General features: G+C 46.7%; 2 protein-coding genes across 8 annotated transcripts in view; one reads left to right on the top strand and one right to left on the bottom strand.

Moving 5' to 3' along the window:
- The window catches only part of MARF1 (meiosis regulator and mRNA stability factor 1), a 39810-nt gene extending 37677 nt beyond the window's left edge, over nt 1–2133 (bottom strand). For 4 of the 7 annotated variants that reach the window (XM_069486891.1, XM_069486894.1, XM_069486896.1 and 1 more), the window contains exon 1: nt 1998–2094. The gene's annotated coding sequence lies outside the window, so the exon portion shown is untranslated. Of the gene's footprint in view, nt 1–1997 lie in introns of all 7 variants that reach the window. The other 3 variants (XM_069486892.1, XM_069486893.1, XM_069486895.1) reach the window with 1 other exon arrangement.
- Nucleotides 2134–5440: 3307 nt separating this feature from the next.
- The window catches only part of NDE1 (nudE neurodevelopment protein 1), a 28667-nt gene continuing 17118 nt past the window's right edge, over nt 5441–16989 (top strand). Inside the window, exons 1-3 of the mRNA XM_069486071.1 lie at nt 5441–5485; nt 13525–13649; nt 14673–14826. Coding sequence (XP_069342172.1) covers nt 13567–13649; nt 14673–14826 — 237 coding nt within the window. The 5' untranslated portion in view covers nt 5441–5485; nt 13525–13566. The remainder of the gene's footprint in view (nt 5486–13524; nt 13650–14672; nt 14827–16989) is intronic.

Below are 16989 nucleotides of genomic sequence, written 5' to 3'. Positions count from 1 at the left end.
CCTGAAAGTGAGCAGACATTTATAGTATAATATAGCTCACAAAGTATTTTCATTTAACAGTATTTCCTCATTCAGCAAATATTTACTTAGTATCTACTATGTAGCAGGCCTGTGGTTGGTGTAAGGGACACAATGATGAAAAAAACTGAAACAATAGAACACACTAACATAATTTTTTTTTCTCAATAATTTTGTGAGGGAGACAGGGGAAGAAATTAGCCACATTTTGCAGAGAGGGAAACAGAAGCTTAATGAAATTTTAGAGCTAGACTGAGATCACACAATCAGAAAAGGGGCAAAATGAGACTTGTTCACCCCTTTCCACCACACCAAGGTGCCTTCAATATTACTCAATACAAGCAATTAAAAGTAGAAACTTGTTAATGACCTACATCCTGGAATTTTCCCAAATATTCCTCGGAATGCCACCAAGCAATTTAGGTAGCCGAAGCATGTTCCGTTTTATTTTAGTGGGTATCTCCTTCTGCCACTATCTCCTAGAGTCTTTGAATAATCCAGATAGTGGTTGAAAGAACAGGCTTTAACACCAGATTGCATATTAGTCCCCAATTCTACTGCTTCCTATTTGTGCAGCTTTGGACAACTCACAAACTCACTGAACCTCAGATTCCATCTCTAAAATGGGTGTAACATAACAGTAATCCCTCACAGGGCTGTTGTTCAGATTACATGAGATAATCCATGTGAAATATTTAACAAATGGCCTTCCCATAGCACCTAATGTGATCCTCGACCTCAAACCATCCCATTCCATTATCTTTCCCCCCATAGCTCTTCCAATTTTTTGATCCTTTGATCCTAATGATCTCGTTTATTTGCTCATTATTTTATTATCTTTCTGCCTTACTAGCATATAAACCTCCACGAGGCCGGGTGGGGTAGCTCACGCCTGTAATCCTAGCGCTCTGGGAGGCCGAGGCGGGATGATCGCTTGAGCTCAGGAGTTCAAGACCAGCCTGACCAAGAGTGAGACCTCCATCTCTACTAAAAATAGAAAAAAAAAATTTTTTTAGCCGGGCGTGGTGGCACGCGCCTGTAGTTCCAGCTACTCGGGAGGCTGAGGGAGGAGGATCGCTTGAGCCCAGGAGTTCGAGGTTGCCGTGAGCTAGGCTGACGCCACGGCACTCGAGCCCAGGCAACAGAGCCGAGACTCTGTCTCAAAAAAATAAAAAATAAAAATAAACTCCACGACAGCAGGGACTATGTTTTCTTATTCACTATTATATCTCCTGCACTTAGCACAGTGCCTGGCACATATCAATAAGTAATTGTCGAACGAATAAAGTGTTCAGCAAATGTCTAAGAAGATCGCTTAGGCTTCAATCCCCCTGTATTCGAGGCAGAATATTTACCGCTCAGAATACTGGTAAGTCTAAAAGATATAAATGTAACTTGTATCTTGGTAAGCTCTCGGTAATACCGGAAAGGTGCTTGGGAAACTCTAAAAGGTGTTATCATGAGGTCACATTACAATTAGCAACCAGAGTGGCTGAAGCCCTAAGGCAGCTCAACACTGTCACTCAAGCCTGAGGATACACTGTAGGGGCTACTAAAAGACCAAGGAGAATGCAAAACGCTCGGGGGCAGGGGGGAGGTGCAAAAACACTCCCCACCTTCTTTCTCTCTTAACCTTCCGATTGTGCATACTGCCCTGGAAAGGTTGCTCTCCATTCCTGGAGGGCCCCATAGAGAGCAGACAGGTGAGGGCAGGAAGCCAAATACTCACTCCCAAAGGGGAACAGCGGCGCAACAGTGACAGTAGTGAACGGACCTGAAAGGGACACAAGCCAACTCTTTTGTGGGGGCCCGACTGGCGGGTCCCCCCAGTCCTTCCCCTGGGAGTAACCAACCTCTTCCCCCTTCAACCCCAGCAATAGGCGGAAGAAGGGGGGGCACTGTCCCCTCCGCCCAGCTCCAGTGGCCCCACAGCAGCAGAGCCACTCCGGGTCTAGTCCCAGTGCTGACAGCAAACTCACCTCAGCCGTCCGCTCCACCTCCGCTCACATTCCGGCCCTGCCGCTTTCCCCCCGCCCCCCCAAGCCCTTTGTTTTGATTCCCGACTCCGCAGCTCCCGCCGCCGCCGCCAAGCGCACCCTCCACTTCCGCTTCCGCACCGCACCGCCCCTGTCGCAAAACCGACGCCCTTCTGGCCCCTTGCCCCGCCCCTTCCTCGCCCCGCCCCCCCGCCGCCGGGTCCTCCCCGCGCGGGGCAGGCTGGGAACCCGGGGGGGGCGGGGCCTCGCGGCCCTGCAGCCTCGTCAGGCTCAGTCCCCTCCCGATAAACCCCTAAATAGGGACTTTCCCGGGGGGTGATCCTGGCTTTTTTGGCGAAAATCCCCAGTTTAAAGAGGCCTTCCCCCTGGCTTAACGTTGTAGAGTCGGAAGGAACCTCAAAGCGGAGAATGAGGGAGCTTGTGAGGTGAACCCTAGAAAAACCTGCCAACCGGGATTTAATGCAGTTCAGCTCTTTCACGCTCCTGAGGGAAGGCGATTTAAACGGGATTTCAGTGACAAACCCAATCGCTTCGGCTTTTTTCCCCTCTCTGTTGTCTCGTCACGTGATGGTCTTACTTTTAAAAAAATTAAATGGCACATACTCCACAGCATCCTTAATCTAGTGCAACCTAGTGGCAAATGGAGAAAAAGTAACTGCCAACGGGGCTTCCTGCGAGGTCCCTTGGGCGTCTCAAAGTTGAGACCCAGCTGACAAAAATAAAGTGTATGCAAAGATTAAACTGGATATGCCACCAACAATCAAGAGATCTTTGGTGATTTTAGTAAGAAAATGTTATTTTTTAGAGCCCTGGGTCAGAGCTCATTACAAATGAACAGAACTTTTCCAGTGAGAGGCTGGGCGAGCAAAAGCAAAAGCTTTTGTGAAGCCAATAACTGTGTTTTAGGTGGATAGAGATACGCCATTTGTTTTGCTTTTTTAAAATAGTGCCTCATAATCTTTTCCCTGAAATTAAAAAAAAAAAGAAAATTTGACTCAGAAAGCAAAATGACTTCTGAAACTGCCAGCTGCTCGCTGTTTTCTGTTGCAAATTAGGAGAAAAACAAAGCACGTGTCATCTAAATCTAGACACAGTTTAGGATGTGCTATCTGAATACTACTTAAAATATTTTTTAAAGTTTGCCGAGAAATAAGTTAACTTTGCAAAAGAATCAGTAGAAATTGCCAAATGAGAACATTTCCCCCCCCCCCAAAATCACCACTATCAGTTGATTTCAGTAGGCAATCTACATGCAGTGGGGATTAACACATCCCTGTAGACGTCCTTGTAGACATGTGTTGTGGAGGGCAAGACCAAACATGTAGCTGAAGAATCCTTAGTACCTGTATTTAATTTTCCGGAAGGCAGATGACAAGTACACATTATCTGCCTGCTTAGGTATTTATTATTGCTGAATAAATCTTCATTGTGTCTGTGTGGGTAGTATTTTTCAAGTGGGAATTAGAACATATGAAAAACAATCCTGTTTCTAAATTTTTTTTTTTCAAAGTACCAAGCAGATATGCTACTCTTTAGAGGTGGGCTTTTTTCCCTTCTCCTTTTTATTCTAGTTGAGTATTTGCGAACACAGACCATATTAACTCAAAATACAAAAAACAGAAACTAAGTGTGGATTTTAATTGCTTTTTTAAAAAAGTTTTTAGTCACAAAACACAAAAGAGCAGACACATTTTGTCTGACTTTGCTTGGCATTCTTTCAAGTGCAGAGCTGTGCCTAGTCTCAACAGGTAAACGCAATGATTAAAAAAGAACCAGTCATACTAAGTGGAAGTCTAATAAAAGTCTAAATTACAAATATTTTTAAAAGAAATACAATTTTATTGCTTTCTATACTATACTAGCCTAAGCAAAGTACACCAGCCCTTAGAAGGAGACAATTATGAATCAAAGTACAATTTGATATTTGTGAAAGAGTGCTTCAATTTTCTCTTAAGAAGATATATTTTCTTAACTGCTATAGCCTCTGTTAATTGTATTCCTATTTCTTTGCTGGGAAAACTCTTTTATCAGAGAGCGTAAGGAACTTTCAGTTTTTTCTTTATCCAAATTGTAATCTTCACATTTATGAAACCAGAACAAAGATTTATATTTGAGCTATTTAAGTAGCTGCCTTTCATTTGATTCAGCTCAACTAAGCAAGCTGCTACTAAAGGAGTTTCTCCCCAGAAACTTCTCTTCTGCCTATGTTACGTTTAGTGTTTTGAATTAATAAATTATGATGGAAGGACCTAATGAAGAGAAATTGAGCTCTCTGCTCAGTCATATCCCAAAGATAAAGAAAACAAATCAAATAAAAAAAGAGAGCGAGGAAAACGTTTTAAAGTTCACCAAAATTTCTTTACATTTTAAAGGTTTTACCCAATGACAAACCTATTTCCCTAAATTTTGTTCTTGAATAAGACTTTAGTGATTATTATTTCAATGCCTCCCCTGCTTTTCCCTGCTGAAAATTTGGGAAACTGAGAGCCAACTAGTTTAAATGACTTGATCAATGCCATTTAGGCAGGACCAATACTTCATCAGTTTGTGCTTTAGTTTATCTGTAAGCTGAGGTGACTGCATCCTGCCTAGAACCCTCACAGAGTGGTGAGGGTCAAATAAAATTCTGAGGGTGAAAGCATCTGGCCGAGTAAAGCAGGATGCAAATGATTTATTAGTGTTTGGGACTAGAATGGAAGTTTCCTGAAAGACATTTTGGTACTTTCCTTAACCTTGTTGATGTAGGTGGTGGGGTTGTGTATTTGAGCTTTTTAAAGAAATTAGCAAGGAGTAAAAACAAAGTAAAATTAGAGAAAGGCGAGGCTAACCATAACAGGGAGGCTATGAGCGGTGTGGAAGACTTCAGAGTAGCTAAGATCTCTTCACCTGTAGCTTAGTGCTTAATTTTAAGACCTTGTGCAACTCATTTAACTTCCTGAACCTTTGTTTTCTCATCTTTAAAATGGGCACAATAAACGTGCTTTCCTGTGGTTATCATCTGGGGCTCAGCTTCATGGTCACCTCCTTAAGAGTGGCTTTCTCTGGCCATTCTGTCAGAAGTGACCCTTCCCCAGCTCCTTTCTACCACGCGAACTTGCTTTAGTCATAGCACTTAACATCTGAAGTTATTTTACTTTTTATTTTCCTGAAGTCTGTGGCCCGCTTAGCCCAAGCCCGTTTCCAGGGTGTCCAGGGAGCGGCCTGCGCATCTCCAAGGCCGGCCCGCCGGCCCCGGCCCAGCAGCGGGAACCTCCCAGCCCAGCCCCAGCCCGGAGCCACCGCCGCGTGGCCACGCCGCGCCCGGCCTGGGAAAAAAGTTTCCAAACGACGCTGCTCGGCGCTGATTGGCCGAGGCGGACGCGGTCCCGTGGCGCGGCAGCCAATGGGCGTTGCCGGCCGCCAGCTGGGGCGCGGGCGGGGGCCGGAGGGCCGCGGCCGCGCCTCAGCCTAGTCCTCGCCGCCGGAGCCGGGTAAGTGTGGGGCTACGCCGGGCCGCGGCTGAGGGCTGCCCGGGGACCGTCGCCACCGCCGGGAGACTCCTCTGCCTCGCCCCGGCGCCCGCCCCCGCTCACCGGACCCTGGGCCGCCGCCCTGCAGCGCCCTTGGCTTGCGCGTCGCTGCCCGGCCGCCGGGACTCCCGGTCCCCCGCCGGTCCCGTGTCGCTGGGCTCGAAAACCCCGCTTCCCTGGAGCCTCCTTTCTAACTTTGCGCCTCGCCACCCTTGCGTCCCTCGCGCCCGCTTCCCGCCGGTGCCAACTTTGTTCCTCTTCCTGCGCTCGCCTCTCCCAGCCCGCCGCCCCTCCGCCCTGCTGGACGTCCTCGGGCTTTCTGCCGCCTCGTCCTCAAACCCCGCGGCCGGGCTGCGTCCTCTTCCTCCTCCGCATTCCCTCCCTCCTCCAAAGCCCCTCGTTTCTTCCCTGGCTCTCTTTTCTGCTCCTCCATCCCGGCACCCCCTCCCCTGCGTCCACGTCCCTTGTCGCCCTCATTCCTTCGCCTCCAGCTCTTCCCCCCCTGCACGCCCACTTCCCCACCCCGCGGGCCGCTTTCCAGAAACCTCTCCCTCCCTCCGGGAACGTGTTGGGAGCTGTCTCCTCGCTGCTTTCCTCACATCTCTGCTGCAGGACGGGTCAGATTTCTCCTCACAGCACTTTGGGGGAAGGACTGGATAAAAGATGAAAACGCTTATTCTACGGCTTGAATGTTGGCTGGGCTCTCACCTGCCTCTCTGGGGTCCTGGCAAACCCCCGCCATCACCTTGACCCCGCTTTTTGGGAAGCCACTTTATCTTCTCCGTGTCATCTCAAGTTCTCTGCCTCCTGGGGGGCCTGAGCTTCCCTGATTTCTTTGTCCGGCGTCGGTACCAGGTTGTGCCTCTTTCTTTCTACTTTTAGCCTGAGGCCCCTTTTAACTTCCTTTCTAAAGAAAAGGCTTTTCTGCGCGTGCTGGGCTGAGGTTTGTCATTTTTACGGTAGTTTTGTTTTCAGTGTATTCTAGGATAGGATGGCATTTTAGGACACTGGCAGGGTGCTTTGAAGAGTAATTGGATCCCAGCTACTCCTAGTGCCTGTTGTTACCTGACCACCGCTGCCTCCATCACTACATTGGTATTGGACCAGTTTTGAAACTTAAGTCTTTTGCTCTTATTGTGTCTTTTCTGTAGGATTAGATGAAGGTGATCTATGCCCCTGAAGTTTCACGGGCCTCTGATTCATGTATTTTATCTCATTTTGGATAATAGTTTCTTAACTTGGCTTATTCGGTTAGGTTAGGATGTTGTTTTTGTTTCCGAAGTGTGTGCTTTTGCCTTGGACTGTGTGAGCCCAGAGAGATAGCACTCCTTTTCCGCACAAGATAATTTCCTAATTGTGAGCCTGCCTGTGTGCAGAAAGTTTATGCTGCAGCCCGTACGATGGGTGTAGGTGCATTTTTGGTCTGCTGCTCCCAGCAGTGCCTAGCACTTAGTAGGTGTTCAAGAAATGTTTGAAAAAGGATGGAGGAGAGATGGGGAAACTATGGTAGGAAAAATTCTTTTCCTGGCATCTTGGTTTAGTAGAATAAAGTTATCCTGGAACAATAGCGGTTTTACTTTTTTGTCCAAGTTTAAAGTTTTTAAAATTTCAAAACCTGTGCTTACCGTAAAAAAATAAAAAAGTGTACTGTAAAGAAGTCAGGCACAAATACGCTTCTCGGTGTTTGCTTTACCCCCATTCTGGTACATCCTTCTAGATTTTCCTATATGCGGAGAGAGGGAAATAAACAATAATGGCACCCTTCCTTAACATTCCATAGACATATGATTCTTCTTAACAACTGCATAGTTTTCCAATCAGTCCTCTGTTGACATTTAGGTTTCTCCAGTTTTCCACATTAGTGAATGATGATGTACATCCTTGAGCATAAGTCTTGGCATGCCTAAGTGTTTTTCTAGGTAGATCATTATAGACTTTGAAAGCACAAAGACAGAAGCCAGGCTTGCTGACTCTTGACTGTTCTGCCCCAATGATGTCACTTCTGCAAAATGCAAAGGCTGCGTCCTAGCTGTTGGAGCATGTGCTGACATTTGGCAACTTCTTTTTCTTCCTTCCCTTTCCTTCCAGGTCTTCCATTTGTTTTGATTGGGAAGGATATGGAGTTGGGGTGGAGAGTGTTGATTCCCGGTGGTTTATACCTGTGTATTGCTCCAGACTAGCTGTGTTGGCTTTCTTCACTTAGAAGGAAGCTGAAAGAGATTACTTTGTGGGTTTTTTTTTCCCCCTATTGTTTTGAAATCAGAGGTGTATGTCTAAAGTGTATTTTCAGACTTTCCTGTTAGGTTGAATCATGTAAAACATCCAAAAAAGAAAAACATGGGGAAACATTTTTCTAGGAGGCATGCGTACATCTAGGTTGTGCAAAATAGATACTTTTTGTACAGCTGGATTCCAGTTCTTCCTTGCATGCTGTAGCATATGTATTTGAGGCTCCCATCAGATTTGCCCACAGAACTGCTAGGCCATGATGGTGTATTGAGAACACAAGTTAGTGGCACACAGGTGAAATAAGTGCATGCAGTATCCACTTTTAAGAGCAGCTACAAGACTGTGTACTGAAACACCTGCCAATTACAGTGCCTTTTGAAAGACTGTGTGGGCCAAATGAAACCGGTGAGTCTGACCTCCAGGAAGTCTGTTTGCAACTCCTGGGAAACCTTGAACTTGAATTCATAGACCCCTTGCCTGCACTTAGGTTTTGTTCTCCTCTGCCACACACTCGCATATTTAGAGATGGCCAGGGCATGTGGTGTTTCTGCTTCAGCTTCTAAGAAACAGAATGATTGCCTTGCCTAGCCGCCTCTTACAGTTGAACGGCTTAAACAGGGTAATGTTTGAAAAGGTTTATTAAGTGCCTAGCACACAGCAAATAGCAGGTGATAGTAAAATTCAGTACATAATGCTGGAATAAGGGAAACTTTGTAAGTCATCTTGCCTCCTCTCTGCTGCAGAGAGTAGTGTGAAAGAACTTTCAGAGGCATTTTCAAATGGCAAAGGAAAAATCTTATATGTCTAAGATTGCTGTTTCATAACAAAGTGAAGTGCAGCTGTTACTTCTTCCTTCTTTGCCTCTAGCATGTTTTTCCCTCTTCCCTAAGGATTGCTTTTAAAATGTAAGGGTTTTTGGTTGAAATGCAATTCTTGGGTTTTTTGTCCTTTAGTTGGAGTAAAAGGTGGTGCAGGCTGTGACATAAGTGCAGGTCTCTGCCTAGTTTCTCTTCAGTCTCCTGAGGTCCCAAACCAGATCATTCCCATCAGGCTACCTGTAATTAGATCCTCCACCACAATGGATGCACCTAAAAATATCCCAGATTCACTTCTTTCCTGAGAATTAACTTTTAAGCCTCACTGGCCGAGATAATTTTTAAAAACTCTTTTCTAAAACTTACCTGTCAAAAGTGTGCAGGATGAGGGTTATTAAATCTGATAACTATATCAGATACTCTTAGCCCATAAACCTGGGGTTGGGGGTAGTTTCTAACGTGGCATCCTTTCCTCCAAACGCTTCCCATTAACATCACTCAGGTGATGGGGAGAGTTAGGTTTGCCCATCAGTTCTTTCTGATAAAAAAAAGAAGAAAGAAAAGCAGCTTTTTTTCTTGTTAATCATAGTTCATTGCATTCTTGAATTCCTGGGCTCAAGCAATCCTCCTGCCTTAGCCTTCCGAGCAGTTGGGATTACAGGCACACATCACCATGTCCGGCTAATTTTTTCTCTTTTTTGCTGAATCAGAGTCTCGCTGTGTTGCTCATGCTGGTTTTGACCTTCTGGCCTCATGTGATCTTCCTGCCTTCACTGCCCAAAGTGCTGGGATTGCAGGTGTGAGCCACCTGGCCTAGCCTCTGATGAGCTGCTTAGGGATTTACAGATGGGTAAACTAGCCTTTAGAGGATCCTTTTCTTCCCACAGGCCCTTGCTTCTTGCCTTTCCTTGACCTCACATCCCATTCCAGCTAGTGATCAATCTCTTTCTCTGTCTTCATTCACTGAATTCTTCTTATATGCCAAGCACTGTTCTAGGCAGTGGGGGTAAAAAAGCAAGACCAGAGAAAATCCCCATACTGAGATACTGACATTCTAGTGGGGAAGATAGAACAAAGTGGGGGTTAATACGATAATGAAAGCTAGAAAGGGTACTAAGTGGTGTATTCAAATTATGTCCCTTTGGGGAGAACATCTCAGCTGAGATCTGAATGGCAAGAAGAAGGATACCTCCTGGGCAGAGATCTAAGGAAAAAACATATTCCAGACCATGAGAACAAGGGCAAAGGCCCTGGGGCAGAGGCAGGTTTGGTGTGTTCCAGAAAGAGAAAGAAAGCAGTGTGGCTGGGGCATGAGTGAGTGAGAGGTGGTGGGGAGGGTAGGAAAGGTTTAGAGACCTAGGTAGGGAACTGATCACATTGGCTCTTGTACATGATCTTTTTCCAAACTGCAAGAAAAGTCAGTCCACATTTGCTGTTCCTAATTCCTCAATTCCTTACTCTATTGTACTTGATTTCCTTCCAGGCCATGCAATTGTAATCGTCCTCAGTAAGATCACCAATGTCTTAATGGCCACACAGTGCTCACTGATATGTGCATGGGGTCTGGGTCCCTGATGCTATAGAATTGGTTTGTTGACTGCATATTAGATGTGATCTGAACTCATCAGAGCTTATGGCTTGAGCATGGAGTACCAGACCTAGGTTTAGCCGTACTCCTTGCCTTGTTAATTACTGTCATTCACACTCTACCCTTTCCCTTTCAGCAAATAAGACCATTCCATACATTAATTAGGACTCGTGGCAGAAATCCAACCCTAACTGGTATAACCAAGACAGGGAATTGATTCTTTCTTATAACATAAATCGGGTATGACTGGTTCCAGGTGTTCAAACGATGTTGTAAGGACCAGGGCACACCATCTCTTGGCCCTGCCTTCTTCTGTGTCGGCTTCATTCTTGGGCAGACTCTCCCCTCATGATAGCAAGATGACCCCTGGCAGTTCTAAGCTTACCTCTTACCACCTTAACCAACCCTAGTGGAAAGAAAGTTTCTTTTTCTGGTAGCTGTGCAAAAGGCCTACACCTGGACACTTGTTGGCTCAGCATGGCTTAGGCTTATCCCTGTCATTGGCTCATCGAGGGTTAAGGCCCATCGCTGAGTCAGTCACTGATGCTAGAGCCATGGTTAGGCAGATGCAAAAGAGAATGTCAAATCCGTATGACCCACATGAGATGAGCAGAGTGTTCCCCCAAGGGGATATGGGGGTGCTGTCACAGAAAGATGGAAGAATGAATGTAGAGGTGGAAAAAAAAACCCTGCAAGTCAACAGCTGTCTACTACATTCAGCTGCTCTGCCTGGATCAAGCTTTCAGAGAAACTGTTCCCCAGAGGGGTGGGTGGGGGAAGTGGCATGTTCTCTCTGAATTAGGGAAGGGAGAAAAATTAGGAGGGAGAGAAAATGCAGATATGGGTACTAACAGATGTAGAGTAATCGCTAGGTTCTGTGCTTGAATATAGGTATAATTGTGTATTTCCTACCAGGAATCCAGAAGTTGGTGATGGTGTCTCTGTTGACACTACCATATTCAGCCCAATGATTTTTTAACCACATATATAGCTGGTGCAAAGCAATGGGTTTTGTTCATTCTTTTGTCCCCAAGGACATACACCAGCCCGTGAGCTCCCTTGAGGGAAGGAAGGAACCTTAGAGACATCTTATTAGGTTTCCTAATGACCCTTTGATAAGTTCAGAGCCTCAAATAAACACAGATGAAACCATTACCTCAGACAGGCATTATCAGCAGGGAGTCTGCAAACTATTAGCCCAACTGTTAATAGAAATTTGCTTCCCTAACCTCTGCTCTCCACTGCTGAAAGTGCTGAGAGCCAAGACCCTTCCCACCCACGCCCTCTAGCTACTGGCCAGTTTGTGTCCTATTCTCATACACAGTTCTCCAAAATTCTGTCTCCAACCTTACCTCCCGGTTACTCCTCCACTGGGTCGAATCTGTTCGTGACCGACATTTCGCTCAGTCTGGTGGATAGTTTCCAGTCCTTATCTTGCCAGCTTCTCTGTTGCATCCTTGTGACTGTGGAATGTTCCTTTTTTTCCTCTTGAAACCATCTACTCCCAGTTCAGCTCGCTGCTCTTGGTTCTTGTCTGTCCCACTTTGTTTCTCCTCTGCCTCCTTCAATTACTGCTTTCTCTGGCTACCTTTCCAACATTGGCATCCCCAGAGTTCCATGCACTGTCCCCGCAGGATTTTCTAATGGTTCCATCGCAAGAAAAAGGGAAGAAACAACTATACACGCACGACCTTAATTCATATCATTGGCCCAGACTTACCCCTGAGTTTCAGCTCCAGTGTTGCATCTAGATGTTTCACAGATGTGTCAGACTGCACATGTCCAAGACTGGGTTTGTTATCTCCCCCCATCCCTCCCACCCAAGAGTTTTCCTTCTGGTATTTTTTATCTCTGGGGACGGGGGGGTGGGGGGGTGGTGGTGGTACCTTGTGGCCTAAGCTAGAGCGGCAGATGTCCTCACCTCACTTCCTCTGCCCTCCCCCCCCCCGCCCCGTTACATTTATTTGATATGATAAATCACCAAATCCTGGGAATCTTCTAAATACTTTTGGAGTCCATTTCTTGCATCTCCATCTTCTTTCCCACTTTCTGACTCAGGCTACCTCCCTTTCTTTACTGGATTGCTGCAGCAGCTCCCCATCTGAGGCCTCGTCCCTCCCCAGCCTGTCTGTGGCCACCAGGATAAAGAGCCCATTGTGTTATTCGCCTCAAAAATTCTCTAGTGGGGCCAGGTGTGGTGGCTCATACCTGTAATGCTAGCACTTTGGGAGGCCAAGGTGGGAGGATTGCTTGAGCTCAGGAGTTGGAGACCAGCCTGAGCAAGAGCGAGACACCCCCCCCCCCCCCCCCCCCCCCGCCGCCGTCTCTACCAAAAATAGAAAAATCAGCTAGGTATGGTGGCACATGCCTGTAGTCCCAGCTACTGCGGAGCCTGAGGCAGAAGGATTGCTGGAGCTCAGGAGTTCGAGGTTGCAATGAGCTATGGTAATGCCATTGCATTCCAGTCTGGGCAACAGAGCAAGACCCTGTCTCAACAACAACAACAACAACCCAAAACAACAAAATCCTCTAGTGGCTCCCCCATCGCCATAGTTTCTTAATAAGTTATAAAAGCCCTCTGTGGTTTAGCCCCTCTGTTTTAGCCTGTCCCTTCCCTTCCCTTCCCCTCCCTCCTCCTCCCTCCTCCCTCCTCCTCCCTCCTCCCTCCTCAGCTTTCAGCACAGGCCCACCAGGCTTTCTCCAGCTCCCCTACGAGCCTGGCTGTGTCTCCTCTTTCCCCTGTGTGCAGCATCCTCTTCCTCCTCTATCCTCCTGCCAATGCCTGCATGTCCTTCCATGTTCTTTCACATGCTGCTCACACGTCATCTCTCCCAGGAAGCCTTCCTTAACTCTTAGGTTGAGTCTGGGACTCCCTGAATATCCTGGGCACTGGTAGAAATGTTGATTATCTTGACTGTGCTGATGGTTTCACAGGTGCACACATATGTCAAAACATACCGAAGTGTATATTCAAATATATGCAGTTTATTGCGTGTCAGTATCCTGTGCACATTTCCTTGGCTGTACTCACCACATAGTCTTATAATAATTTACATGTAATTTACATTCCCCTCCCCACCAGACTGTGAGGCCCCCTGAAGGAAAGCTGGGGTCTTGGAGACATCTTATTTGGATCCCTGCGTCCTACAGTACGTGCTCAGTATTTGTGGAGCGATGTGCGTAAGCCTTGATACTAACCCATGGAATATAACAGGTGGGTGGGCTGTCTTTTGTTGGGGTTTAGTTTCCATCTTTTGGCAGTATTTTATCATTTAATCCAGCATAAAGTTCAAGGATTTTTTTTTTTTCCTTTAAAGATCAGCGATTCAACCAGACGTGGGTAATCATCTTAAAACCTTCTCTCCTAGACACCATGCCACAAGAAGAGTGATCTCGTCCCTGCTTTCACGATGGAAGACTCAGGAAAGACTTTCGGCTCCGAGGAGGAAGAAGCTAACTATTGGAAAGACCTGGCGATGACGTACAAGCAGAGGTCAGTCCTCAGAAGTCCACCCTGCTTTTTCTTGCAGTAAGAATAGCAGCAGTTACCTTATTGCAGGCTTGTTATGTGCCAGGCACTGTGAGGGACTTAACTTACACGATTTCAGAACTGCCCCACGAAGAAACGGTTATCACCCCATTTTACAGATTTTTATGGATGAGGAAACTGAGCCATGGTGAAGCCAAGGAACCTGCCGAAGGTCACACAGTCGGTAGCAGAGCTGGAATTTGAATTCAAACCTGTGGTCCTAGCCATTCTTCTGTGCTACTTTCCATTTTATTTTCTGGAAAGGAGAACCTGAGAATATAAGTGTGTCAGTTCCTGGGTGCTGTATGTGATCGTTCTTTGTGTATGGGGAAGGAACTTTTCCGGTGCTTAGCAAAACATATTGTTGCAGATTTTAAAATTTGAAACCAGTGTTTCAGTGCTCGTATCTGGGAGCCTGTGTGTTTGGTTCAGCGTTGTATCTTTTTATTTTCTTATTCCATTCCCCCTAGTTTCTTTATGCTTAGTTTGACTTAAAGATAATTTAGACTTGGTATTAAAAAAAAAAAAAATTCCCTTGAATTTTAAGGCTTGAGAAGCCAGAGAAGGGTGTTTAGACTAGGGCAGGGACAGATTATGGTGGTGCGGTAAGTGAACAATTTATGGTATTTCCATTTTCTGGAAATATAAATAAATCCACAGAGGATACAAAATCCACAGTATTTACTACATGTTGGGCTCCAAAAGTGTATGTTGAATGAATGAATAATGAATTAGTGAAGGAATTGGCTTTGGAGTCAGGCACACCCAGGTTCAGGTCCAAGTTCTTGTTTCTGACTTTGTGTGACCTTTAGACATGTCACTCATCTTGTCTAAACTGCATCTTCTCATCTGTAAAATGGGAATAATGATAGTTTCTGCCTCAAAGGCAGTTGAATAAAGACATGTTCCACGTCTGATGGCACAATGCCCAGCTCATGTTAAGTGCTCAATACGTTATTATTTTAACGTTTGGGAATTCTGCTCTAGGGCGGAGAACACACAAGAGGAACTCCGAGAATTCCAGGAGGGAAGCCGAGAATATGAAGCTGAATTGGAGACGCAGCTGCAACAAATTGAAACCAGGAACAGAGACCTCCTGTCGGAAAATAACCGCCTGCGTGTGGAGCTAGAAACCATCAAGGTAAGGGCCGAGAGGAAATGCACGTAGGTATAGACAGGCTTCCGACGTGGACGTGGCGTGTGTGCCTGGAAGGAGAAGGCCTGCGGCCAGAGGCTGAGGCCCCAGGCCCACTCCCACCCACAGGCCTCGGGGGCAGATATGGTTGTTGAACTCTTTGTGGCCCTGACGGGTGGAGCTCAGCGAGAAGCAGGTCACACGTGTGTTGCCACGTTCTTTCTTGGTTGTCTACACCAATTTCACAGGGCACGTGGCAGGGAGACATTTCTAGAGTATGGAGTGTTGCTAGAATTGCTGATCATTATAAGGTCCAGAGTTATGCTGTCCAGTGTCCTAGCCCCTGGCTACGTGTGAAGGTTGAAATTTAACTCCTCAATCACACTAGCCACATCTCCAGTGCCTGAGAGCGACATGTGCTAGTGGGTTGTCATTAATGGACAGAAAGGCTATAGAACATTTCTGTTGTATCATTATGGAAAGTTCTGTTGCACAGTGCTGGTCCACAGCAGGCTTCTCAACCTGGGCAGTGTTGACATTTGGGTCTGGATCATTCTCTGTAGTGAGGGGCTGATCATTCTCTGCATTGTGGGACGTTTAGCAGCATCCCCGGCCTCCACCCACTGGGTGCCACAGCATCCCCTCCCCTCCAAGGCTGTGACAACCAAAACTACCTGCAGACATGGACGGGTATCTGGAGAACCACTGCTCAGCAGGGTAAAGACAGTGTTCTTTGTACAGTCTCCAGGGCTCAGCAGATGATCAGAGGATCTGTGTCCAGAGACTGGCGCTCAGCCCTGCTGCCAGGCAGGATCCCCCGGCCAGCATCACAAACACCCGACAGGCCTGGGCCCTCTCTCCCCCATCCCCACCCCTGTACCCTTGCTCTGAGATTTCATTTCTTAATGAGTCTGGGTGGGGCCCTGGCATGTCTGTGTCTTTTTTTTTTTTTTAATCTCCCATGTAAATTTTGATGAGTCACTGAGGGAAACGGCCAAAGCCATACAATATGTGCCCAGGATGATAAAAGGAGAAGTACTCGTTGCCCTCTGGAAGCTTCTTTGGGAAGATAAACCTACTGCCATGAAGCAGTTAGGGACCTAAAGCATAATCATAGTTGTGACAGGGAGAGCTTTCCAAGAGGGAAAGAGCTGCACAGGTTGGGGAAGGCTTCCTGGGAGAGTGGAGGGGGATTTGAGCTGGTGTCTGTGTGTGTTTGGTGGGAGTGTAGTCAGCAACTTGGTGAGCAGGGGATAGGGTTGATGAAGAGCTAATCTGGGCCTGTCACAGGGATGGGCAAGAGTGAGTCGGGTGGACCTTGGGAAGCCTGGCATTGCTAGTGCATGGCAAAAAGTGGGACCAAGGAATGGATGGGGGTTCCGGAAGGGGGAGAGGAAAGGTCCCAAATGCTGGAAGCTGAGCAGTGAAGTTCAAGCTGATGTTACAGACCAGAGTGCCCGAGCTGGCCATCCGCAGAGCAGTCTGGCTCATAGATATTGTTTGCTTAGGTTTTAGTGGTTTTTATTCAACATTTTCCCATGAAAATTTTCAAGTACACAGCAAGGTACAAAGAATTGTCCAGTGAGCACCTGTATACCCACCACCTAGGCTCTGCCAATAAGATGTACATCCCAATCTTGCCTTTTGGGATGTATATTTCCATCCATCGAAATTGTAAGGCTTCTTGTAAAAATTGGGATTTTTTTTTTTTTTTAAGATAGGGTCTCACTCTCACCCAGGCTAGAGTGTAGTGCTACAATCGTAGCTCACTACAGCCTCGAACTCCTGAGCTTAAGCACCTCCTGCTTCAGCCTCCTGAGTAGCTGAGGCTATATACACACTCCATCATGCCCAGCTAATTTTTAAAATTTTTGTAGAGATGGTGTCTCCATATGTTGCCCAGGCTGATCTCAAAACTCCAGGCCACGAGTGATCCTCCTGCCTTGGCCTCCCAAAACGCTGGGATTACAGGAGTGAGCTGCCAACCACGGCCACATACGGATTTCTGACTTCCCTTGAGAATCGGAAGACTTGGCCACCCCAGGCCTGCATTCCTTCACACCACCAAAAACCTGAGTTGTTGGTTGCCTAGAAGGAACATTCATTCTCAAGTGTGCCCCAGTCCCCATGTCCCCATGTCCCTGACGCTGAGGGCTGGGTGTCAGTTGC

This window comes from Eulemur rufifrons, chromosome 14 (assembly GCF_041146395.1).
Source record: "Eulemur rufifrons isolate Redbay chromosome 14, OSU_ERuf_1, whole genome shotgun sequence".
In the NCBI taxonomy this organism is placed as follows: Eukaryota; Metazoa; Chordata; class Mammalia; order Primates; family Lemuridae; genus Eulemur; species Eulemur rufifrons.
The sequence above is the reverse complement of the archived record's forward strand: the minus strand, read 5'-3'. Positions and strand labels throughout refer to the sequence as shown.